The sequence below is a fragment of the Lissotriton vulgaris genome, chromosome 5 (assembly GCF_964263255.1).
Source record: "Lissotriton vulgaris chromosome 5, aLisVul1.2, whole genome shotgun sequence".
Lineage (NCBI taxonomy): Eukaryota > Metazoa > Chordata > Amphibia > Caudata > Salamandridae > Lissotriton > Lissotriton vulgaris.
In genome coordinates this window covers 1062202406-1062227964 of record NC_141693.1, presented here as the reverse complement: position 1 = coordinate 1062227964, position 25559 = coordinate 1062202406, and the positions used below count along the sequence as shown (strand labels likewise).

Below are 25559 nucleotides of genomic sequence, written 5' to 3'. Positions count from 1 at the left end.
ATTCACCATCAAACACACACACTCCCCCTCACACACCGTCACACAACCTCATCCTCACACCACCTCACTCACCCTCACCCACACTCACACTCCCTCACCCTCACACCCCCTCACACATCCTCGCTACACTCACAACCTCACACCCCTCACAACACTCTCACACTCACTACACCGCACACCCTCACCCTCACAGACTCACCCCACTCACCCTCTCTCAACATCAACCCCCTCAGACTCACACACCCTTACACTCATTCTGTCACCCTCACACACCCTCAGTCACCCACACACCCTCACCCTCACACACCCTCACTCCCACCGTCACCCACTCACACAACCTCACACTCCCTCACTCACCCTCAGACACACTCACACTCACACAACGTCACACAACCACACCCTCTCACCCCCTCACTCACACTCACTCACAATGACTCACACTCACCCTCACACACCCTCACCCTCACACACCGTCACACACCATCTGCCTAACAACACCTCTTGCACCCTCACTCACCCTCACACACACTCACACACCGTCACACACCCGAAGCCTCACACCCCCTCACTCACCCTCACACTCACACACACACCCCCTCACCCTCAAACACCTTACACTCACACACCCACGCTCCCCTCACACCCATCACAACACTCTCACACTCACTACACCTCACACACTCTCAGCCACAAACAACCTCACTCACCCTCACCCACACTCACACCCCCTCACCCTCACACCCCATCACCCTCACACCCCATCACCCTCACACCCCATCACCCTCACACACGCTCACTCCTCTCACACACGCTCACTCCCCTCACACCCTCACACGCCTCACAACACTCTCACACTCAATACACCTCACACCCTCACCATCAAACACCCTCCCACACACTCACCCACCCTCAGCCTTGCAACTTGTCACAATCAACACGCCTCACCCTCACACACCCTTACCATCATCCCCTCACCCTCATTCACACTCAATCAACATCACAACACCTAACTCTCAGACTCACCCACTCACACACAATCACACTCCCTAACTCACCTGTGAGAAGTTGGCCCGATATGCAACGTTCGCTATTCTAGCGACCGCTATGTATCGTTCCAACGACCCTTATGGTGTTTGGTTGTAAGTCAACCTATAGACCAGCTATCCTAGTAGCGTGGATACGAGCAGTCTAAGGCTAAAGACTCGAGAGGGCGTGTTAAGCCAGCTGTTTACCACACATGTACCCCTTGAACACCCAGTGAAAGGACACCACACAAGTGTTATGAAAATAAACAGTATATTTATTAAGAATCACAACAGCCCTGTACTCTTTATGAGGACAGGGTACTTAGCACAAACCAAATCTCTTTAGCAAATACTTTAAGTGCACAGTTAAAACAAGTGTCCGAGGACACGGAAAGGTTAAGGCAAGTCGGAAGCGAGGGACTCGGGACCCTAGAGTAAGGAGGCTATGCAGGCACGGGAATGCCGAGTTACCTAGCCACGAGGGCTGCGGCTGCACAAGTCTTACAGGCGTCGGGGTCTTCGCTGACGAGCCAGGAGCCGGAAGAAAAGGAGTTGCTGGCCGGCGACCAGTGCTGAATAGTTCGTAGAGATCCAAGCCTGGATCGGAGATTGAGGAAACCTGAAAGCAGAGGGGACCAAGTTCGTACTACTAGCCAGTAGTCAGAGGGTACCAGGAAGGCACCGGTTGGCCGTCACCTCGACCAGGTGAGTGGGCGACGCTAGGCTCTGCAGTCTCACGGACCAGGAGGCGTTGTCGGCGACCACGGTGGAGGTGCGAGCTGTCCCACGACGGATGTCGCTGTCGGCGTCTTGAGTGGACCAGGAGGGTCCGGGGTGCTTCTCGAAAAGATGGAAGCAAGGGCCAGTCTGGAGCAACCAGACCGGCAGTGATGATTCTCGGATGTCGTCACAGAAGGACACAAGCCAGCGGCTAGTGACCAGACAACGTGCTGAGCAGCGAGCAGAAGGGCCCCACGCAGATCGTGGAGATGCTGGGAGACTGCACTTCGGTGCTGGAGCGGCTCAGGGTCGGGGCTTCTCGGACCCCAGAGCACTCACCAGAGAGTTACCTCGATGGTCGTGCTGGTTTTAAGAGCGTGCAGGTTCTGATGATGGCCGGTCCCTCGAGGTCTCGTCGCACCCACAGATCACAGCTGAGCTGATGACGTGGGTAGAGGTCAGAGGTGCCAGGGAAGCCGGTTCTCGTCGAGCTGGGCCGTCGGATTCCTTGAGGAAGGACTTACAGCAAACCGCAGAGTTCTTAGGTGGTGCCTGCTGATGCAGGGTGACTACTCCTTAGCCACAAGGGAGAAATCTTGAGAAGAGTCTTGAAGTCCTTTCGTAGAAAGTATTCTTGATTCAAAGATGATCTAATTTGGAAGGGTCCCCGCTCCGGCCTTTATCCTAAAGAAAGGGGTGGGTACATGACTAGGTCCTGCCCTAAGGGTGGGACCAGGAAGGGGGGTAGTTACACCCCTCTCCCCTGCCGGACTTTCCCCAGGCCAGGGCTGTCGCCCCTGGAACTGGTTCTAACCGGCAGATGCGTAGTGAGCACCGGGGTGCCACTCCGCAGTCACCTTCTCGCAAAAGCCCTACCTACCCAGAATACACAAACCCTGTCTGGGACGGTGCGAACACCGCCCTCGACAGGAAACCCTTTGTCCAAGTGCTCCTCGCTGGAAGGACTCCCAGCAGCAGGAGGTCAGACTCGTGTCTGTGGTGGCAGCGTCCATTTTGTGGAGCTGAGGCTTTCGTTAACTTTAACCGGGGTTCACAGTTACGTACATGTCGTGTCCCTCTAGAAGGGCGGAATGCTAACCTCGTCGCCAGAGTTGGTGAGAGGGCAGCATCCCGATTCGTATGACACCTTACTCGACATGTCTTGATAACGCAACACCGAAGTTACCGATGTGGCACGCGTTATCATGGAACAGCCATTGGATCTTTTCTCCGCAAGCTGCAACCGGCTCGGCTCGGGCCAGAACACAGTTCACGCGAGCCCATGCACTCTGCCTTCAGGATTGTCAAGGCCTGCCATAGGAGTGACTGATAGGGACTCGGGTGTCCATTGTATGGTTAGATATAGAGCTACTATATCTAAAGCAAAGGGTGATTACACGACTTCGCCCCAGCTGTCATGCAGCCAGTTGTGTCAAATTTAGGAGGCCAGCCAGGGGTGGCATAATACATGCTGCAGCCCCTGGCGGCCCTGGGTACACCTATGCCCTGAGTTACAGGGTCTGATAAGGTGGCCCAGTACCAATTGGTAAATGCACCTAGGGTACATGTTGTAATTTAGAAAGAGAACAGCCAGGCTGTGGGTCTGATTGGCAGGCCCACAGCCAGAGAAAGTCGTAAACCAGTGAAACAAAAGCAAAAAATCTGGGTGATCATAGGATTGCAGACCCTACTCTCCTACATCACCCTCACACACCCTCACCCCGTCACACACCTACACACTCACACTCCCTCAATCAACATCAAACACCATCACTCACCCTCACACACCCTCACCAACACACACCGTCACACACACTCAGCCTCACAAACACTCACTCAACTTCACCATCACACACACTCACACCCCCTCACACTCCCTCACGCTCACAACCCTCACGCTCACAACCCTCACGCTCACACCCCTCACTCTCACACCCCTCACCCTCACACCACTCAAGCCACAGATGGGTGTGCAATGGGAGGACGCTCAGCTTGCAGGGCTGTGCTTCTATCCCCTGCTGCACTCTCCTGCTCTCTAGAAATGTGGCATAACAACAAAAGCTGCCATCAAAGTCACGTCAATACAGGTGGCATTCCAAATGCTATAGGTGTCACATTCACAAAAATTTAAACTATTGGCATTGTAAATGACAAATCTATCAATGTAGCTATTTGGAAAAACTACACACAAAAAAAAAATCATTTACAAGACCAATAGCTCCTACTTTTCTAATGCGAGACCTATTGCATTTCCAATGCTTGTTTTTTTAACGCTCTTATTTAGCACTTTGCTTGCAATTGGCCCTAAACTTGTGCAAACACTCATACCCTTCCCTTCCCACTGACAGCCACATTTACGGATACATTGTTGGGAGCCTTTTATTGAACACAGCAAGCCGCTGCCAAGAGGAACAAACCCGTATCCTTTAGTAGGATGCCATATTTACAACAAGGGGTGGTGAGGGACAGAGTCTCTGAATTAAGCAGAAAGCTCTCACCCAGTCAAGAGATCAGGGCTAGATCCAACACCGTTTTTTTAGCTCACTGCACCATCCCAGTTTCAGAACCTGGCTGTATGCAAATTAGTCTGTTCCTGTCCCAGTGCATGATGGGAACAGGGCAAACCAAACTACAAAAGCCAATTCTTACACTGGGAAGGAAACAAGCTCCCGGGGACCGGTTTCTGGCATTACAGCCGTCTTCGGCCCGGTTTGCTTGAATCCTGATGGTGCAATGAGCAAGGGTCTCACATCTGAGAATACCCTTCCACTCATAGGGTGGACAAAAATATTTACAACAAGGGGTGGTGAGGGACAGAGTCTCTGAATTAAGCAGAAAGCTCTCACCCAGTCAAGAGATCAGGGCTAGATCCAACACCGTTTTTTAGCTCACTGCACCATCCCAGTTTCAGAACCTGGCTGTATGCAAATTAGTCTGTTCCTGTCCCAGTGCATGATGGGAACAGGGCAAACCAAACTACAAAAGCCAATTCTTACACTGGGAAGGAAACAAGCTCCCGGGGACCGGTTTCTGGCATTACAGCCGTCTTCGGCCCGGTTTGCTTGAATCCTGATGGTGCAATGAGCAAGGGTCTCCCATCTGAGAATACCCTTCCACGCATAGGGTGGACAAAAATATTTACAACAAGGGGTGGTGAGGGACACTATAGGTGTGGCAGGGTATACTCAGACATGAGTCCCTTTCTCACTGCTCCATCAGGATTCAAGCAAGCCGGGCCGAAGAAGGCTGAAATGCCAGAAACCGGTCCCCGGTAGCTTGTCTCCTTTCTGGTGAAGAATTGGCTTGGTAGTTTAGTCTGCCCTGTTCCCATGATGCACTGGGCCAGGGACAGACTGATTTGCATATAGCCAGGTTCTGAGCTGGGATGGGGCAGTGAGATAAATAACGGTGATGGATCAAGCCCTGATCTTTGGACTGGGTAAGAGTGGTCTGTTTAACTCAGACACTCTGTTCATCACCACCCCCTTTTGTAAATCGTTTTTGGCCACTATAGGTGTGGCAGGGTATACTCAGACATGAGTCCCTTTCTCACTGCTCCATCAGGATTCAAGCAAGCCGGGCCGAAGAAGGCTGAAATGCCAGAAACCGGTCCCCGGTAGCTTGTCTCCTTTCTGGTGAAGAATTGGCTTGGTAGTTTAGTCTGCCCTGTTCCCATGATGCACTGGGCCAGGGACAGACTGATTTGCATATAGCCAGGTTCTGAGCTGGGATGGGGCAGTGAGATAAATAACGGTGATGTATCAAGCCCTGATCTTTGGACTGGGTAAGAGTGGTCTGTTTAACTCAGACACTCTGTTCATCACCACCCCCTTTTGTAAATCGTTTTTGGCCACTATAGGTGTGGCAGGGTATACTCAGACATGAGTCCCTTTCTCACTGCTCCATCAGGATTCAAGCAAGCCGGGCCGAAGAAGGCTGAAATGCCAGAAACCGGTCCCCGGTAGCTTGTCTCCTTTCTGGTGAAGAATTGGCTTGGTAGTTTAGTCTGCCCTGTTCCCATGATGCACTGGGCCAGGGACAGACTGATTTGCATATAGCCAGGTTCTGAGCTGGGATGGGGCAGTGAGATAAATAACGGTGATGGATCAAGCCCTGATCTTTGGACTGGGTAAGAGTGGTCTGTTTAACTCAGACACTCTGTTCATCACCACCCCCTTTTGTAAATCGTTTTAGTAGGATGCCAGCACGTCAGTATGGCCACATGACGACCAGTGACAATATAATATCAGGAAGCCTGCCTCTCTCTTTCAGAAGAGAGGTGCAGTTTGGCTGCTTGTGCAGTTGCCCTCTGGAGTATTCCACAGTGATAGGAGTGCCAGTTCTTGACAGATGAGTGTTTTGAAAGTGACGTTGAGTGGGCTTGTTGGCCAATCATCGCTGATGTTGTTTCGGAGAACAGGCTTTCACCATGGTTCGACCATTGCAGTTGGGTGAGAGCGTTGCTGGGACAGTTTGCTGTGGTCAAAATTGGGGTGTTGGGGGCTAAGACCAGGTTGAGAGTGGAGGCTGAAATGAGTAGGGTGAAGATTGCAGTGTGGACTTTTTGTATGGGTCATCATACGTCTCGTCTTTCGAAAGTTAAAATATCCTTTAAAAATTACGTAAGTGGCTGAAGCTATGTATAGTATAAGTGCAGCAGGGCGCGAGGTGCACTAACAGGGGTGCACTGTCTCTCCTGGAAGGGATAGACAACAGTGCACCAAATTTTTTCTTATGTTCAGTATGTGTTTGGAGCAGGTTGACTGTAAGGCCTCATTAAAAATGCCCTACAAATTCTAGTTTGGGTGCAAATTAAAGTGTATGGAAAAATAGTGGTGTTGAGATGTGCGCAGGTAGCAAGCCTCCACATATTTCCTTCCTTGAGCACATTTAGCCCGGAAAAAAATGTGCTATTTGCCCAAGTAGAAATTTTCAGAAAGTGGCAAAACATAGGGTAGTCGGGGCCTAATAAGTGCTAAATTTGAGCAGGAGCTTTCCAGTGCTCAGCTCGGCACGAACTCTTCATTGTCAACACCGGGAGCTGAGCAGAACAATAATTGTTTATTAATTCACTACACATTAAAAATGACTAATACCTGCTGCCCAAACCATTTGTATGACTTTGGGGGCTGGAATAGTCTGAATTGTCACACGTGTAGGACTGTGATGATCAGTTGTTGTGTTTGTATTGTTATTGGCAGTGCTGGCAGGGGCACGGTGGTGCGAGCTAAAGTGACCTTCTGAGGAGGGCCCTGGCACTTACAAATTAAGACCTGGGTCCAATCTTTGATAGCGTACCCTATACCTCGTTCCAACCTCACTATCTAGGAATGGTGCGTCATTGGTGCACCTGGCACTTGCAAATACCGCACTCCGTGCTGCCAGTATTTACCGGCATCACAGTTTGCACAAAAGATAACTCCAGCCTGAAATGGAGCCTTTTATAAAGGCTAGTGCGGGAGAGTGGAAGTAAGGATCAGAAAATAAGGAACGGGGATTCCTCCCGGGTGATCGACGGGGCTCGTCTGAGGATGGGGAGGGGTGGAGCGTAAGTAGAAAGGAATCTCTGTGTTCATGTGTGAGGCTGCGGTGCGCCTGGTTCTGTGTATAACCGAAGGTCGAGTTGTGTGGGAAGATTGTTTGATGAATAAGTGACCGCCAACCTACCGCCGAGGAGGCATCAGCGGTGATGGAGGCCGGCGGGGCTGCCAGGATGTAAACACATAACCTGGTGTGTTTCTTTCTTGAAACACTCTAACCCTTAGCAAATATTAACGCCAAGATATGGCGCCAACACTTTTATTGAGGAAATATTAACTTCTATATTCAGTGTTTTAAATATATTGTTTAAAGTGCTGTGAATTGCGGTTTAAGTGATTACAAAAAACCTGGTGACTTTTGATTTTGTGTGTCAAGCCCGGTGTGAGGTCACGTCTGAGTGTTTATTGACCTGGCTAGAATGTCAACTTAGTTTTTGCCTAATACCCGCAAACTGAACTCCGTCCTTTTCACTTTATTCTGCCAATGCATGATGTATGTTTTAAAGGAACATATATGGTAACGTCTCAAAACAATCAATGTCTGTCGGTTTAATTTTTTTTCCTCTTGCCATAATCTGTAATCTGGCCAGTTTTATGTTCCTGCTTCTTTTGTAAATTATAGTTGGTTATAGAGTGCTAAAATCAGAATATATGCGGTTTCGAAGAACTCCTGGGTCCAAATTACGCAGTTTGGTACTGATGCAAAAGTTTGTCGCCAACATTTCTATAGAGAGGCTTCTGTGTAATCAATACCTTTGAACCTGTTAATCGTTGCAAAATTCAATTTTCACTTCATTCAGTAAATAGCTTTTTTGCATATCAGGCAAAAGTGCAAATGTCGGTGCATAAGGGTACAGCAGGAGAGCAAAGTGTATGTTTGAATTCAGACCACGACAAACATAAGTGGGACCCGAAGGTTGAGTAGCTTGCCCAGGATAATATCTTTTTGGAATGGGAAACCAAGATTTGATTTTAGGACAGTTAGTCCCAATAGTGTAACCAGTGTGTCAGGAGCCCTAGTGCAAAGCAGAAAATACCCCTACCCACACCTAGCTTCTGTTTGGATTGTAAACGATAGCAGTAGTCCAAGTGAATGAGCCTCGGTGCCACTGCACCTGCTGCATCAATTAAAACTAAGCTCCTGGTTGATTCGAATCCTAGAAAATGTGTCTTAAGACCAGTCCCTGCAAGGACAATCCGAATCAAACACTTTGTTAGGTCCTTAGACAAAACTGAGACAAATACATCTCCCTGTCACCACAACAGAATCATAACAACCCCGTGCCAGCTCCTCGCCAAGGAGTCACGGGACTTGTGAGTTCAGAGTGTGATGGGGGGTGTATGTGCTTGTGCGGAGCTTGTTATAGAGTGCAACGCTGCTCTGTGTGGGACGCACGTTTCTGTGCTGGCCACGGTGGTGGTGTGATAATACTCTTCATTGCAGCATGAATGACTGGCCGCGCACTCAGGGCATTGTTCTGTGAAGCCCCGCCCCTTCGTGCACAGAGTGATAGTGAAAGGTAGCCTGGAGGCCTCGGCACGCGACAGTTGGCTCCGTCTGTGACAGGGCGCGCGCCACATGCAGCCCGAGTGCAAACTGCCGCTGCGGAGAATGACCGGAATGACCAGCTGGGGGTGGCAGCTGGAAACGCTGGGCTTGGCCTGGCCTGTGTGCGCTTTCTTTTCCTTTCACATTTTCAGAAACCGATCTTTAGGGGGAACACCAGGCTCTTGGAAGAGTCTAATGCTGTATTAGTAAAAATCTGGCAAGGGGACTTTTTCTGTCTTTCTGCTTCAAGTAAACACTCTCCCCTAGCTCCCAGCACTCTTCTCCATCCCTGCCTCCCTCTCCTCCTCGCCCCTCCCCGCGCGCGCTCCTCATGTGTTTCTATTTAAGGGCTGGCGAGCGGGCGCCTGCGATTGGCCCGCACAGACCCCTTTGAGTTCCAGCGCGAGCCCCGAGGAGAGGAGAAGGAGTTCTACCTCAGAGGGGGCAACTCTGCACTGTCTCTTTGGGCCGGCCGGGGGTTGTGTCACGCATGCACTTCTTGGCTCGGGACGGTGGCAGTCACGTGGGAGCCCACCATGAAACCCTGTGACTAGTCCCCGGTGCCGCGCGCCCCTCGCCTCCCAATGTCCCTCTGCGCCGCTCTGCTGGGGGCCAGGGGAGGCTGCTGCTATATGGCCGGCCACTTGCGGAGATGCAGCGAGCTCACATTGGCTTCTGATTGTCTCGACGAGGCGGAGGCCAACCATGAGTCGGGTGCACCGAGGTCACCCCAAGGGAGCCACGTCCGGCAGCTGGCTGACCGCTTGCTTTCTTCCATCCCCAGGTTCGGACCCCAACTCTGACCCCATGATCCTGGAGCAATACGTGGTGGTCTCCAACTATGCCAAGCAGGAGAACTCCGAGATCAGCCTGCAGGCCGGCGAGGTGGTGGACGTCATCGAGAAGAACGAGAGCGGTAAGTCCCTTCCTGCCCTCCCTCCCCACGTCTGTTTTTGTTCTTTCCTCTCCTCTCCCTCCCCTCCAGGAGCTGTGCATTAGCCCATCTGGTACTGTGCTAGGCTGCTGGCTGACGAGTTCGAAGTCTCCCCTTGTTGGTTTGGGATTGAGGCCAAAATGTTTCCTCTTACTAGAAGAATGTCCCCTACAAATGTGTATTTTCATGTACTATATTGTATAAATACAGCACAAGAACGTCTTATATACATGTATTCATATAAATGTTTGTCAATGTGCATAAAAGTTTTATCCACATTAGTGAAACAAGACCGTTAAGGCTGAAAAACAAAAATGAAGACATTGTGTTTTTGATGGTGTGTTGATTTTGCTTTTGAGTCTGCATTCTTATTCTTTTGTGTATCCTTTCTGTGATGATGCTTACTGTGGTACATCCCAGAGGCCTTGTTTGCAGATCGGGCCTACACCGTTTTCTATAGCTGACAGAGACGTTTTAAGGCATGGGCAAAGTGGTCTTTAGCCTAGGGCCCCAACATTTCAAACCTCCCCCACAAAAAAATAGATCCACTTCTGTTCTGCTGTCTCTTGCCTGGATGGCCTTTAATACTTCTTAAACAGATTGTTTTAAATACCGTTTTACTTTAATGTATCTTTTAATGTGGGTGATATGTAGAGTCTGTACAGTCATGTTGCAGAGAAATGTTAATGTTTTATGCCACATCCATAAAAAAAAGTTTTTTAGATCGAAACAGTACTTTGCTTATTAGAAATTTGACTTCACAGAGATTTGTAGAAAAATTCGTGAACTGCTGCTGTTACAATATTGAAAACACACCTCACTATCCCTGAATATTAGATGTAAACACATTGAGCATTTGGGTGAGTGTGCCTGTTCACTACCAGTGACCTGGCCAAAAAGGGCATTAAAGAGTTGAAATTGGAACACATATTCATATATTCAAAGCTGTTCTGAACAGTGGCCCCAAAAATTCGTTTGGGCAAGGGCCTCCAAAATTATTAAAATGTCCTTGATACCTGGAGGCGGATTATAGGTGATCAGCAAAATCTCCTCTTTCCTAAGCTAATGCTTATCAACATTGTGGGCTATCTATCCTCTGTGAGGGACACACCGCTGATGCTCCTGCATACCTGAAGGGAGGTCAGCAGGTGCTGCACATCTGCTGCAGTTTGTGGGATTCCAATTGCAAGACGCCTTTCGATGCAGAGATGTGCAAAGCCCTAGAACCACCAGCAACCCAAGCAACACCCCACATTGTTCAACCCCCCCGTATAATTCTTGAACCCAAATGTCACTGGGTGTTGACTCTGATGGTTTCCATTGTTATATTTGGATACGTCTCTGCATATTATAAGGTTTTGGGAGAGATACTATAGTTGAAAATTGTCCAATTGCCTCTGATAGATTTTTTTTGGCCTAATCCGCTGACTGTACTTGTAATCTTGACCATGGCTATATTTTGTTTTTGTTCTTGATATTTTTCGCAGTAATTATTAACCTGGTTCTGTAAAAGCCTACTCTCTAGTTACCCTGCTATTTTCTGACATGTCGTGACAAGCACCGGGGCCTGGTGATCCAATGACTCTTTAAAGCAGTTTCCCCTACGGGGCGGCAGTTATGAGTGTACACATGTACACATCAGGCAGCCAGCTGTGCAGCGTATTCATTGCACAACCAGCACACTGAGGCATCCTCCTTGGGGAATATGGAAAGCCTGCAGGTGTTCACATGTGCAGACCTGCGCCTGTTAGGAACTTTACCGCATATGCTGAGCGCCATACTGGAATCTCACTCAAGTTACCAGTATACTCACGCTCAGCAGATTTTTGTATTGTTGCTATATGTTTTGTACGGTGATAATAATTCACTCAGAACTTAGTTTATTTAAGGTTCTTTTTTTCATTCTCACTCGTACGTACTGTTTAGTCGTTCGTTTAACACTCGTGAAAACATCTCTAGGAAAGAAGTCCTGTTTGTTTTATGGATCCCCGGCCTTCCCCACTTGATGCTGAACTTTCCCTCATAGCAGCCAAAACCAGCGGCCCCGCCTGACCGCCTCGCAACGTGTCCACTCCCACTGAGACGGGGAAGCCAAGCTCTGGGCCGCGGTCAAGAGGCCCTGCCCGCCCCCCGAGCAACGTTTGGATCCATTTATCAACCCCCGCCAAAGCAAACCCTTCTCCGCGCGCGGACCTGACAGAGAGCAGGCGCGTGACACGCAATCCCACCGACATGGAGCGTTTCTGAGCTCACTGGAGTCTTGAGTTGCCTTAGCCAGATGTTTGCACACCCCCAGCTGCTTCCAAACTTTGAACAACTTATTTTAACCCTTTAATAGCTAATTGGTACAGAGAAGCGAGGCGATAAACTGTGTGTTATCAGGGCCACCCCTTTGATAGTATAGGGATCTATGATTTTTTTTTTTTTTAAATAGAGGAGACCCAGAAACAGTTTTATTGTGAAAGGGCTGCTTTTGATAAGGTAGCAATTAACTGTCAGGAAGGAAAAGTGAAGCGCACACACACCTAAAACTTCCATTGTGTCTGCCCAGCATTCAGATTTTTTTTGGATTTAGGTCGGGCATGCATAAAACAAAAATTCAATAATCTCTTGTGTCTAGATCAGAGAAGACTTGTGAAGTGGGAGGAATGAGCAGGCTGGATAGAATGATAGGCCTCACCGAAGGATTTGGATGTTACTCTTGCTGTGGTCAGTTCACATGCCAGGTAGTGTAGTGGCTGACCACCCACTGGACCAACAGACCAGGATATTGGGGCCCCCAGAAGCAGCACACGCTGGGGTTTAGGTGCAGCACAATGGCATTCCTGTAGGGCAGGCAATTCCTTGCATTGGCCCCGAGTAATGTTCTGTAACATCTGGAACTATAATGCTCTAAATGACTCCAGCACAACATTGTCTCTTTACTGTTTATCGTGAGAGGAGGATGATAAACTGTATCCCTTCCTGGCAGAGGAGCAGGAGGCAGATACAGCACGTTGGAGACTGTAAAGAGGCTTCCAGATATCCTCATTTTCACCCGAGCAAAGAACAAAAGTGAGTCATTGGCGCTCAAGAAAGGCGTTCTCGTGACCTTCAAGGAAACTATGACCTCTGTCACTAAGACTTTTTTTCTGTGTTTTTGTCTCTTGTTGCTCCAAGCCCTTGGTCATTGATGGGCTGTGATGCTGATAAGAGTTCTAGATGATTCTGTATGAGACCTGTATGTGAACGGAGGCTGCCTTCATCTCAACATCTGAACTCACTCGGAGGTAATGAGAAGCGTACGTAAAACAATTTATGTACTCTCAGCATCAGGTGCTCAGCAACAACCTCACCCAGAGGGTGGGTGCAAGTATGCGGACCCTTCATAGCCCATTAGTCTTTTTTCAGTGTTCGGATCTATTCTAACCCCCATGAAGATTTAATAGCAACAAAAGCTCAAGTCACAAAACAGCTGTAAAAACTATGTACTGAACATAGGAAACTTAAATGGAAATTACAATATTTTAAAGGATGCCCTGAAACAGGCAGAGGCTGATCCACCTCACCCGATGTATCTAAAAATATAGCACAGAACTTAGAGACCCTAACCTTCAGACGTGAGGCGAAACGTGTAGTAACCTGCAAAAGAAAGGCTGGTTCAGTGCCATGGCAAACCATAAACACACTATAGTTTGTCAGGAAAACCTCTGAGTGTTCAAGAACAGTGATGTCACTGTGTTAGTACGCCAATGGGCCATATCTGTAATGACCAATGTCTTCAGTGTGCCGAACAACGGATTATACGTTTCCAAAGACGGAGGAAGGTAGGAAATGCAGTGTTACACAATGTAATATCTCAAGCACAAATAATGGGATTAAATATGTAAAACGTTTGTATAACAATACTTCAGCCTTGTCAGGGATTTTGCTGACATTCATAAAATATGGCTTGGCAACATTTATCAAGAAGAATGACTTGTTATCAAATTGATAACATAGATTATCAAACATGGAAGATGAAAGCAGGAGTTGGTTATCTTGATTGACATCCTCTTACCTGATTGCCACAATATGAATATTCTTCCACGTGGAGAAGTATTTAACATATGGGACTTTCTGCAGAAGCTTGTTGGCCATCCTGCTTGTGCCCACATCATCCTCCATAACATGCCATCCCTACCTGCTATATTGTCCATCCTGCTGTCAGCCAAAACAAATATCCACATTCTTCTTAAGTGCTCAGATGTTTTCAAGCAAAACTGAGAGACAAATTAGCAAAATCATCTGGGGAACCAACTAGTAATTCCTGAATTTGGTTTTTATGAGAAAATCCTGGAGTTCAAGTTTTGTTTCAATTTAGGCTAACATTTTTAATTCCTTGCTTCCTGTGGGATTTTCCCCATTTACAGTTCAGGCTTGGAAATACATGAGAATTCCTATATTCCTTGCTTTCTTGGTTTGCAAGGTAAACTGAGTCCCTTACCCTTCAAAGTCGAAATAAGGTCTAGTTGTTTTCATTGGTCACTCACATAAACTATCGGATATTTTTTTGCCTTTGTTACTTTCTGGAAGAAAGATATGGTATGTGTAGGTCAAACTTTTGGCTATTGTTGTTGAAAGTTGGTAACTTGTGCCCAGCAAAGTCAAGCGTTGCCACTTTCTTCCCTTTGCAAGGGATCCTTTGCTTGGTGAAGCCCCACTACTTTTCCAAGTGTACCCCCTGCACCCTCACTGTGCCCCACTGAGCTTCAGTTACCTTAGAGGAATTTGTTTTGTTTATCTTTTTTTTTAATCAACCCATGCTGTTGCTTAAGAGTGCTACAGTGAGTCACCTCGTTCCTGGATGGAATTTATCAAGGTCTGCTCAATCGCATTATCAGGAGCCATTGTGAAAAAAAGAAAACATTTTCTCTCGCTCTTCGATCAAGAGACCACATGCGTTTACCTAGGTGTCTGACATGAAAAAGCTTTCATCACTCTGCCCTTTCCACTAATTTTTAAGATTCAACCATGTTGTAACCCAAACGACATAACTCTGTGCCTGGCACTTTGTTTACTAGACCAAACACCTGCCACTATACCCACAGCTCTTGGTTTTTGATAGTGAATCGAATCTCCACATCTTAAATATAGACAATGCTGGACCTCGTGAAATCGGCATGATATCGGTCACCCTCCTGTTTCAGATTTTGAGCTCTCCATGAGAATATTTCACTAAACAGCTAAATGAGTGACATTGGAAGTGCAAGAAATAGTTCGCTGCCACCACTGAGTCAAACAGGTATTCCTCAATTTTCAATCAATCAAACAGGATTTGTAGAGCGCGGCTGTTTCACTCGTGAGGGTCTCTGATGTACTGTCTGATAAGGCTGCCTGTTCTCCTATCGGTTGAACATCCATCTCTTGAGGTCCTTCCTGAATTGCTGGAGCGATAGTGAGGCTCTGAGGTACCGGGGGAGGTCATTCCAGGTCTTGGCTGTTTCATTGTGGCAGGGACTTCTGCTAGTGGAGGTTCATGTGCTCTGTCTTGAAAAGAGTTCCATACTGAATAACAAAAGGAGTTGCACATGTATTGCCATGATTACTTTATCCAGAATATTCTTTCCCCCAAATTGTCATGAGGGCTCCACAGGAAGGAAGCGCTAAACAAGATTGATGTCTTCTCCATTGAAGACAACATTTTAATTTTTTTATCAGTTTGTAACCTCAGACAAAAGAGTCTTGGTTCCTCCTATTAAATGTGCTATACTAATTGTGTGCTAGGTGTTGTGCACAGTGCGTTTAGCGTGTACTCTCTGCATTTCTGAGGAAAGTCAAAAACAATCACATTTCTCAGGTGTGTTGCTACTGAGAAGATAGCTACCACATTCAATATTCAATTGGTGTGGGGAGGGAAATGGACCACAAGTCTGCTCCCGGCTGGTGGGAGCTTTTTTAAAGCTTCCGCCTTCTTGGAGCAAACTTTGTGTTTGCTCCCATTTGGCATGAGTTTTACAAATGCTCCCACCGGGCCAAGGAACATATAAGTTTACATTCTCGTGCCGGTGTGGGAAGGGAAACTGCTGGGACTGATAAAGACTCAGGGAGGGGGGCTGCATAGCCTCTCTCCCTTTTTCAAAAAGTGACAGCCCTGGGGGATGGGGTCCCCAGGGTGTTTTAAAGGTGTGGGCAGGGGGGGCTGCGTGACCCACTCCCCTTAAAAAATAAGTTGGGCCCCAGGGGATGGGGTCCATGGTGCCAAATATGGCTGGCGGAAGGGTGTTGTGCCCCAGCCATGTTTATTGAATCGAGCCCTGGGGTTGAGGTCCTACGGGCTGAATATGGTTTGGGGAGGGGAGCCACACTCCTCCCAATGTTAATACATTTGGCTCATTGTGGATGGGTTTCCCTGGGCCGAATATGGCTCCGGGAAGGGGGTTGTGTGCTCCCCTACCGATATTCATAAATTGGGCCGCGGGAATGGGGGAATGCATGTTGAGGAGGGGGGCCATGCACCCCCCCTTATTAATTAAACAATGCCGCCCTGGTCACTATTTGAATTTTTTGCCGCAATCCCACTAGTACAGCAAGATAATGGCAAAAAATCCCTCCTGAGTAAAGGGGACTTCATCCCCAAACCAGTAGTGTGCCAGGAGGCATGTTTGCAGATTGTTGGAGAAAGGGGGATGTGGCATCTGCGCACCTTTCAGCAATCCAGCTGTGTGGGGCTTACCGGAGGTAACAGGTAGGCTAGTTGGCCTCTAAGGACCCCCAGCAGCGAAGGGGACTGTAATCACCATCCAAGAGCGCAACAGGGAGCATGTTTGCAGAGTGGTGGGCAAAGGGGGTGTGGCCTCCAATGAGAACTTAGCAATCCTGCTGTGTGGGACTTACTGGAGGTAACAGGAGGGGTAGTTGTCCCCCAAGGACATTAGAGGCCAACTACCCCTCCACGCCCCCCTTTCTGCACCACTCTGCAAACATACCTCCTGGCACACTACTGGTTAGGGGATAAAGTACACTTTACTCCTCAGGGACTTTGGGGGCCAAGAAGCACTCCTGGTACCTCCTGTAAGTCCTACGCAGCGGAATTACTGAGTGCTGATTGGGGGCCCTGCCCCCTTTCTCCGCCACTCTGTAAACGTTACAACTAGTTAAACAAGCATTTGCAATGCAATAGGTTTTGCGTAGTGGAATTATGTGGTATGTTGTACAGTGAAATTATGCGGATAGGAAGTGTGTTATTTAGTATATAGGAATTATATGGCGTGGGATTATGAGTTATGAAGAGTAATTATGTGGCATGGTAGTCTGTGTTGTGCAGTGGTAATCTCAGGTTAGTCTTCCTTATTTCCATAGAAACAAAACTATAAATTCAAAAAGACACAAAAAAAGAAGCAACCACAGAGGAGCACTTGTGGACCTAGTCAGAGGTATAAGAAGGGCCACAGGAATTATGGGACTGTTCGGCCACGCAGATGTTCACCTAATTATACATTTTCTGCATTTGCCACATTATCCATCATCTGACGCACAATCTGCAGATTTGAACAAAAAAAATCCTTGTTTCTAGCTGAAACGGTTAAAATGTTAACCCCTTCGACGCTTATGATGGAACAGTTCCGTCATCAGCGTCGGTTGGGCTGTGCTGGTGACGGAACCGTTCCGTCACGACCACGCCCGTTTTTCGAACCTTCAGCACAGCGCGAAAATTCGCGCCGCGCTGAGGGTGTTAACAAAACTGCAGTGACATGTGTGACAGTGTGGTGGAAGGCCCTTTGCAAAGCTGGAATGGTCAAGTGTTACTTATTGCTAAATTTAGGTGTTAAATTGGCAATAATAGTGCGCAAACCTCTCTTGCTTGTCTGTGCCTCTCTTGAATCTTTCTGCACATCTCTTCCACTTTCTGCACATCTCTTCCACTTTCTGCACCTGTTGCTTCTTTCTGCACCACTGTTGCCTCTTTCTGCACATCACTTGCTTCTTTCTGCACCCCTCTTGCCTTTTTCTGCACCCATATTCCCTCTTTCTGTGCTCCACTTGCCTCTTTGTGCACCCCTCTTGCCTCTTTGTGCACCCCTCTTGTGCACCCCTCTTGCCTCTTTGTGCACCCCTCTTGCCTCTTTGTGCACCCCTCTTGCCTTTTTCTATACCCTTCTTGCCTCTTTCTGCACCCTTCTTTCCTCTTTCTGCACCCTTCTTTCCTCTTTCTGCACCCTTCTTGCCTCTTTCTACACCCTTCTTGCCTCTTTCTACACCCTTCTTGCCGCTTTCTGTACCCTTCATGCATCTTTCTGCACCCTTCTTGCTTCTTTCAGCACTTCTCTTGCTTCGTTCTGCACCTCTGGCTTCTTTCTGCAGCTCTATAGCTTCTTTCTTCTACACCTCTCTTGCTTCTTTGTGCACTTCTTTTGCATCCTTGTGCACTTCTTACGTCTTTCTGCACCCCCATTTCCTGTTTCTGCACCCCTCTTGCCTCCTTCTGCACCCTTCTTGCCTTTTCTACACTCTTCTTGCCTCTTTCTGTACCCTTCATACATCTTTTTGCACCCTTCTTACTTCTTTCTGCACTTCTCTTGCTTCATTCTATACCTCTCTTGCTTCTTTCTACACTTCTCTTGCTTCGTTCGCACCTCTCTGGCTTCTTTCTGCAGCTCTATAGCTTCTTTCTTCTGCACCTCTCTTGCTTCTTTGTGCACTTCTCTTGCATCCTTGTGCACCTCTTACGTCATTCTGCACTTTTCTTGCCTCTTTCTGTACTCCAATGGGAAGTGCAAGCTGTCAAATTTAAAGGTCTGTGGGCTCTCGTGACTGAGGTATATGTCAACTTGTACATGTATTTTCACATGTGTTATACATCTGAAGATGGTAGCTTAATAAACAGATAGCTAATCCTATAGGTGGTCAAATCTTCTCAGTTCTGCTTCTTTCTGCACATCTCATGCCTCTTTCTGCACTTCTCTTGCTTCTTTTTGTGCCTTTCTTCCTTTTTCTGCATATCCTACCTATGTAGGCATAGTTAGAAAATAGCATTTAAAAAACGTTAGAAATTCACTGAAAAAACCCACAGATTTCAGGGATGTTCTAGTTAGGCTGAAATTCCACTCGTACAAAACCAGAGAAATGTAGCCGTTATAGTTAGCCACTGCTGATGACATCACATATTACAACACTCATGACATGGTCAGCGGCATCACTGATGACAGCTCAAATTACATCACTGATGACATCATCCATTTAATATTTGATGCACCTCCTCACACCCTAATATAACCTTTCATACACCCACTCTAAAATACAGACTACCATTCTCAAAACCATAGACACATCAATACCAGTTGGTACATACCCAACCACTAATTCATAGGTCTACACACATCCACTTACTCACCCATACAGTCACTCATACACGCAGCCACTCATCAATACTACCAATAATGTATGCACCTATAGTCCCATACAGACACTCACGTACCGCTACTCACCCATAGAGTTACTCACACACCTAGTCAGTCACCCAAAGAATCAATCACACTGCTATTTACTCACCTCTACAGTTATACACACACCACCTATGTATTCATACAGATACTAACACATACTTACTCTCTTATACAATCACTGACACAAGAACACACACATCCATACAGCAACTCTCACAATCACTCACTCTCACATAGCCACTTTTATACTCCAACACTCACATATACTGCCTTTAAAATATGTAGTTACTCACACATATACCACTGAGACATTCATTCACTCACCAAAATATCCATATGTACACTCACTTACCCATACAACCCCTCCCAGACACACTCTTGAACCCATACACCCAGTGAATCACCCACTCACACATCCATGCAGGGAGACCCCCCCCCCCCAGACACTCAGGCACCCATACGGGTACTTAGACAACCAATCATCAACCCATATAGACACACATGTAGCTACTCACCAACCCATGCAGCCACTTAGACACCAACTGACAGACTGATGCAGACATTCACACAGATTAGTCATTCACCCATGCATTCACTAAGAAAAGTTTAATCACTCACTTATACAGTCAGTCACACACCCACTAAATCATGCATTCAGACACTCATACACCCACTCATTCTTCAATACACCTTGGCGTGTGTGTATGTATGTATATGTATGTGTGTGTATATATATATATATATATATATATATATATATTAAACTTTTTGAAACAGTTGCTGGATTATGTCATCAGTGATATCACTGACCATGTCATGAGTGATGTAATATGTGACGTCCTCAGCAGTGCAGTGCATTGCTTGGCCACGTGAGTTATAGTTAGCTTCGCTAACTATAACGGCTGAATTTCTCTGGTTTTGTACGAGTGAAATGTCAGCCTAACTATAACGTCCCTGAAACCTGTGTTTTTTTTGTGAATGTACATATCTTACACAGTGGAAGTTTTAGGTAGGACCAGTTTCCATAGGAATTGGAAATTTTGGTTTGCTATTAACAGTGGGACAGTTTAACAAAACTTCGCAATACTTAAATAAAAAATTAAAAAACGGTTCATCCACCTCCGCTGCTCCTTGGAAAACTTTGAGGGGATCTATCAAGCAAGGGCTGAGAAGGTGATGGTGGGGGGGTAGTGGTGATGCCATAACAAGTTATTACTATGTAATTTCCTACAGGAAATTTAGACACCGCTACAGCCAAAAAGGCTGAATGGAATTACACAAAAATTGGCAGAAAGCACCATCTTAACCAAGAAAATCATGGTTTTTGTGATTTGGTATAATTCCCTTTGTCATTTTTGAGGAATTGAAGTTCAAAATCTATAGGTATTTATAAACTCAGGAGTATCATAGGACTAGCTGATCAAAATATAAGATCTTATCGACTGCCTTACATCAACAAAGATGTTTGATAACTACCCTAGTACTCAATGACTCCGTCTCTGTGTCTGGAAAAAAAGAAAAGGAAACCTATAAGGTGTGGTTGGTGAGTGGTAGGGATATCCTGACCCCCAAGTTCTTGTGGGGGTGTTCCAGATCGAACTCCCTGAGGCTAAAAACTGTCTTTTTTGGTTTTAGCAGAAGCGCAGTAGTCCTGCGATACAGGAGTAAAATTGTTTTAAAAAATCCCCCTCCCTCCTTTCCATAATTAGAATCCCCCATGGTGGACTAGGCCATGGGGAGGTCACTGCATTCTTTTTTTTTAATATGGGGAGGTGATGTGTATGTGCGCAGCTCCCTGAGCTGTATGACCCTGGGGACCTCAAACCTTGGGCTCAACTTATTTTTATTTGGCAAAGGGAGCTTGAGGCTAACCTTTCCAAGCCACCTCTTTCCCCGACCTCTGGGGCCCAACACAGTCTTCATTTATTTGGGGACGGGGCATGGGTCCTCCCCACCGAACCACTTATTGGCCCCGGGAACCCCATCCTCACAGTCAGACGGTAGACTGTGTCCTGGGTACCCCATCCACTGGGACACTGTGTGTTCCTTGTCTGCTCTCTGGCAGTTAGCGAACATGGGTTTCCTCCAGCTCGGTGGGAATCGGAAACAGAAGCTGCTCCATCAGGCAGGATCAAACAAGTAAAGTCGGATCCCACTGGCAAAAAGGACGGGTGGTGTATGGAGAGCCGGTGGGGTCATTGAACTCCCACCGCAGTCCCCTACATTATCCAATGTTTTGAGTGCTTGGGAGGGACTAGGACACCATAATTAAAAAATGTTAAAAAGTGGTCAGCTCCTACGGGCACCCAGGATGGATGCTGAATGGGGAGCGGTGGAGCCCATGGGCTTCCAACAGAAAAAAAGAGTTATTTGTGCCTCGTGTGGGACCGGGGCACCCTCCATTAAAAACAAATTTATAATAAAAGTTGTAGCCGACTCTCAGCACAGCCAACAAGGGTGCAGGCCGGGGAGCCAACAAGGAAATGGTGGCATTGTGGCAGAGTCTGCGTCCCCCCCCAGGGTGGGACCCAGGCACCCAAAATATACATTTATTAATAAGAAAAATACTTGGGGTGAGAGGCCACTAAGAAGAAAAAAAACTCCACAGCTACTCTTAAAATATTCACTCCTCTGGAGCAGCACCGAAAAATGCCCTGTGAGGACTTTATTTTTAAAATTGGGGCACCACAAATGATTTATTTAAATGTTGTGGGGGCTGCAGGGAGCACAGCAGGCCCCCAGAACCATAAAAAATATATAGTAAGTCTTCTGGGTCATTAAATACATGACCCCCAGGAGAGCTTGCTATTGTGTTCTTAAACTACTTCGAGCTGAAGCTGTATGCTTTTCAGCTGAAGTTTGGGGACCCCATGTTTTTGTCCCATGACTGCATTATGATGCTTGAAGAGTGTTAAAGAAAGACTGAAACACGTTTATAGCTGTTTAAATTAAAAATGCTTTATTTAAGCCATTTTTGGTACAATTATTATTCTTGGTTGTTGTCGTGTGTATTAATAAGAAATGTATTGTATTGTGGATATTAATAAATGATTGTGCAAGTAGGTCTTCTTTTTTTCAAATGAGCTCCCTTCTATTACTTTCTGTTAAAACCCCCCAGAAATTTACTGAGGAAAATCAAAGGTTAAAGTGACAGTTACAGTTAGGTATAGTAATAATATCTTACTTCAAATTAGTAAAATCTTGGCAATTCACTGAAAAAAAACAAAGATTAAAGTGACATTATACTTAGGTGAAAATGTCAGTTAAAATATAATGTGTCAAACACTAAAAACCACTGAAATTAACCAGTTATAGTTAACTCAAGTAACTATAACTTAAACCCTTACCATGCACTGCTTATGACCTCGCATATTAAAACACTCATGACATGTTATATAACATTAGTGATAAGTGAAATTACATAATTGGTGGAAACCCTGTGCATAATAGAGGCGCGAGTTACAGTTACTTCATTTAACTATAAGTGGCGACTATTAGTGTTTTCTAGAGTTTTAAATGTTACGTTTTAACTAGTTACATTTTAACTGCCATTTTCACCTAACTATAACGTACGTTAACATTTGTTTTTTCAGTGAAAATTAATTTTGTGTAGTGCACTGTAGACAAAGCAACCCTTTATTATGTTCCTTCACATTTCCTAGTCTGACCGCAGTCATTTCCTTGGTTAATGCTGGGAATAGCGACTGAGACATCCAGGGGGCGTACACTTGCATTGGTGAAGCGTATGTAGTTGTGCTGGGGTCCTGAAGCCGAGGGGCCACTGAACCCTGATTATTGCTGTAATTTATAATTCGAACAGCATATATGGGAGGGGCATTTCCTCATTTGCACTGCGGCCCATGACACACTGGCAACTTTACTCCCCAATTTGTTGAAGTACACCTCTGGGGAGTGCTTCTGACTCGCATGTTATTCGTTAGTACCACTGTGCTGCTTGATGCTAACATTTCAGCTCTTACCTCTCACTGCCTCACTTATGGCTAATTTCAGAGGGTCTACAGACTTTTGTATAGCCTTAAACCAAGACACACTGCTTGTCTGTTAAATACAATTTTAGCCACAATATAATTCCACTGCTCTCTTACGGTTGGCTGCTAGGATGTGCAGCAAAGAGGTTTCCGTGGTCTTCAGCTCACTAATAGGGTGAGTGTCTGTCTGTCTGGTGTAAACAATAGCCAACTGCAGCTAAACAAGCATTTGCAATGCAATAGGTCTCGCATTAGGAAAGTTTGAGCTATTGGTATTGTAAATGACAATTTTTTTATTTATGTGTTGGTTTTGAAAATAGCGTAATTAATAGCTTTGTCATTTACAATGGCAATAGTTTTAACTTTCGCAAATGGGACACCTAAAGCATTTGTAATGCAATATGTGTTGTATTTACGTGACTTGGATGTATTGATATTACAAATAGAAATGGCTTTTATTTTTTTGAATAATTAATACTTAAATAAAACTTATTGTAATTTATAATGACAATAGCTTTTGTAAATAACTTTTGTGAAGATTATGTTCATTGTATTTTATTCTAACGAAAATCCAAGAACAGAAGCGAAATATTAACATCTTTTTGTGACATTTGTAATAAAGCTTGAAACATTGAGAGAACATATTTGAACTAGTTGTTGTTGAATGGTTGCGCAGATTGATGCTGCGGTGCCGCCGAGTGATGTTGTGGTGGCGACGAGTGATGCTGTGGCGTTCAGTGATGCTGTAGTAGCGCATAGTGATTTTGTGGTGCCCCTGAGTGATGCTGTGGTGGTGCTGAGTGATGCTATGGTGATGCGATAGATAGACAGAGTGAGGGCAATAGATAAATAGAGTGTGGGCGATCGATAGATAGATAGAGTGAGGGCGATAGACTGAGTGCGATAGATAGACAGATAGATAAAGTGTATCTATGTTGCATTGAGTAGAGTGTAAGTATGAGGTGTGTAATTATATGGCACTGAGTGGTGTTATGTGGAGTGTATTTACGTTGCATTGAGAAGAGTGTAATTATGTGGCGTGTAATTATGTGGCACTGAGTGTTATTTGGAGTGTATGTTGCATTGAGTGCAGTGTAATTATGTAGCATATTATATGGCACCGAGTGGTATTCTTTGGAGTGTTGTTGCATTGAGTGCAGTGTAATTATGTAGCATATAATTTTGTGGCACTGAGTGTATGTTGCATTGAGTGCAGTGTAATTATGTGGCGTGTAATCATGTGGCACTGAGTGGTATTTGGAGTGTATGTTGCATTGAGTGCAGTGTAATTATGTGGAGTGTAATTATGTGGCACTGAGTGGTATTTGGAGTGTATGTTGAATTGAGTGCAGTGTAATTATGTGGCGTGTGAGGGTGCGCAGAGTGTGAGGGTGCAGTGTGTGCACTGTGTGTGAGGGTGCAGTGTGTTGGAGGGTGCGGTGTGTGCAGTGTGTGTGAGTGCAGTGTGTGTGAGGGTGCAGTGTGTGTGAGGGTGCAGTGTGTGCAAGGGTGCAGTGTGTGCAAGGGTGCAGTGTGTGCAAGGGTGCAGTATGTGTGAGGGTGCAGTGTGGAGGGTGTGTGTCAGGGTGCAGTGTGTGTCAGCGTGCAGTGTGTGTGAGGGTGCAGTGTGTGCAGTGTATGCGAGGGTGTAGTGTGTACAGTGTGTGAGGGTGCAGTGTTTACAGAGTGTGTGTGAAGTGCCCACTATGAACTGAATGTATGCAAGCACAGGTGTACAGGATCTGGTAGTCCACAAGGCATGGCTCTTTGTCACAGAGAGGTCACTAACCTAGGTAGGTGTCAGACCAGTTTGCCAACAATTAATCATGCTTAAGCCCTAGAGAGCACACACGCCTGAACTGGAGAGTCGCGATTCAGCTCATGAAGGAGGACTTTCAAGAGGGATAACTGTTCTTGTGTGGGCTATACCTACTGAAGTGCAAAGTGCTTTTAGAAACTCAGAAGCCTCCTACCCTCTGAATACATGCGAGTTCTAGGAAACACAAGCGCACTGTTTGCCTCGTCTCCTACTAATGGCACATTTCATACAGATCTGCCAACCTGTATATAAAATGTCACTGTGTGAAGAGGGAGGGGGTGCACAGCTTACTGGCGAGATCTCCCTAAGAGACAATCTGCCCTGCACCAAGCGCACCACCTCTAACCACACACACAAAAAAAGAAAAAAAAGCAGCCAGGACTGCCATAAGTATTAAAGTAAAACAGGGTCGAATGCTGCGAGCCACAGGAGTCTGACTTCTAAACGGTTGGTGTCTGTGCAAAGCGCAATACCAGCACACTAATTCAAGCAAGTGCTGGCGCTGTGAATTGCATGAGAAAATATTTTGAGGGAATGGGATAACAATAGCAATACCAACACACTACAAGCAAGTACTGG

The 25559-nt window shown here is 46.3% G+C and overlaps 1 protein-coding gene across 4 annotated transcripts in view; it reads left to right on the top strand.

Annotated features, from left to right (window-relative positions):
- The window catches only part of SH3PXD2A (SH3 and PX domains 2A), an 842113-nt gene that overhangs the window by 629444 nt on the left and 187110 nt on the right, over positions 1-25559 (top strand). For all 4 annotated transcript variants that reach the window (XM_086922729.1, XM_086922728.1, XM_086922730.1 and 1 more), the window contains one exon: positions 9619-9750. In XM_086922729.1, the coding sequence (XP_086778855.1) occupies positions 9619-9750 (132 nt within the window). The remainder of the gene's footprint in view (positions 1-9618; positions 9751-25559) is intronic.